Source organism: Echinops telfairi, unplaced genomic scaffold (genome assembly GCF_000313985.2).
Source record: "Echinops telfairi isolate 266 unplaced genomic scaffold, ASM31398v2 ScPeMD7_21;HRSCAF=78, whole genome shotgun sequence".
Taxonomy (NCBI): Eukaryota; Metazoa; Chordata; class Mammalia; order Afrosoricida; family Tenrecidae; genus Echinops; species Echinops telfairi.
The window spans coordinates 16,577,721-16,579,275 of NW_022103918.1; the positions used below are offsets into that span (position 1 = coordinate 16,577,721).

Genomic DNA, 1,555 nt, shown 5'->3' on the forward strand with positions numbered 1-1,555 from the left:
AATGAACCCATGACATGGTACATTGCTGGGACACAAGTCGGGATATCTGGCAGAGTGAATTGTGCCTTCCTCTACCAGTAGAGCCACACTCCCCTAGCCTGAATCTGTGCAGGTGTTAGAGAGATCCTCCTGAGTGAATAAGCCTCTTCCCATGCTTATTCCCTTATCTACGGAAAACATGAAGGAATTAAATACTTGAAATATTTGCCTTCTTCTGTGTTCCTCTGCACAGCAGTACAGGTGAGCTCACAGCCTCTGCCACCATTTTCTGTATCTAAAACAAATGTTAAGGTGGCCTCATTTGTGTCTGTCAGCAAAGGGGAGGGCAAGGTATCTCCACGGACCCTACCTTAGAAAAGAAAGTGAGAGAAAGCATTCTTTCAATGATGGAAATAAACACACACATTCTTGGCTTCCTATTTTCCATGCACTCTCTTTCTTAAACCTAGCAAACTGTGTAGAGGTCTCCTTAGTCATTGCCTACCTCTGTCTCACTCACTCCCCTGGAGTCAATGCTGACTTGAACGACCCTACAGGACAAGGTCCTTGTGAATTTCTGAGGCTATCACTGTTTTGGGGAGTAGAAACCCCCATCTTTCTCCCACAGAGCCACTGGGTGGTTTCGAACTGTGGCTCAACGAGTAATTCCTGTGCCACCAGGGGTCCCCTACCCTCTGTGGTGAAGAAAAGTACTTGGTACGACTCTTCTATCTGTGGTCTTTGTAACTCCCACCGAATGACTGGGTGGAAACATGAAAATCGGGCATAGAAGATGCTAAAATAGAGGATTGGTCACTTTTACCATTCCAACAGATGCAAATTGAGCCATCTAGGAAATAGAGGGAAAGAACCCCACAACGACCAAGAAAGAAGAGCCGGGTGTGGAATGCTTCCACGAGTCTGGCCTGGGGAGGCAGCAGACCAGCAGCATTGAGACCCTGAGACAGAGCAGCGGGCTTCCGGCCCTGCTGACTGCAGTGCCTTTAGTTGGGAGGCTGGATTGCAGAATGAGGTCCCTTTAGGTACTGTCAGCACTAAGGAGCTTTGTGACACTTTCCGGGACATGGCTTACCCAAGGAGGTGAGTTGCAACCAAGGCCAGAGACATGCCTGCTGCCATGTCTTAGAGTAGGTGATGCAGCCAAAAGAACTGTGTTCTTAATATTTTGTGACCCTGACTGATTGTCATCTGCTAACTTACCTAGTAAACCCCTACTAATTATGAATATGATCTGTGAGTTCTGTGTGGCCATGGGAACGGATTATCGGACCCAATATAGAAATAACAGTTCTGTGAGAGGGATGACTGTGTCAGAACATGGAAAGAAGGCTAGAGGGTAGTGGCATATCTGACTTCTGCCTCAGAAATCAGCAACGGGCTGATATGAAGTTGCATTCTCTTCCCTTGTGTAGCTGGAAGAGGTCAAATGTGGTTATCACACCATTTCATCTATAAATGTACTGTTCCATCGACCTTCTCAGCCTCAATCTCATGTCTAAATTCTATTCATCTTGCAGGAACTAAGTCAAAGTCAAATTATTTTATTAATTTTGTA

At 46.0% G+C, this 1,555-nt stretch overlaps 1 protein-coding gene across 1 annotated transcript in view; it reads right to left on the reverse strand.

Moving 5' to 3' along the window:
• The window catches only part of OVCH1 (ovochymase 1), a 107,395-nt gene that overhangs the window by 79,810 nt on the left and 26,030 nt on the right, over positions 1-1,555 (reverse strand). The window contains 2 exon segments of the mRNA XM_030885112.1: positions 15-104; positions 209-345. Coding sequence (XP_030740972.1) covers positions 15-104; positions 209-345 — 227 coding nt within the window.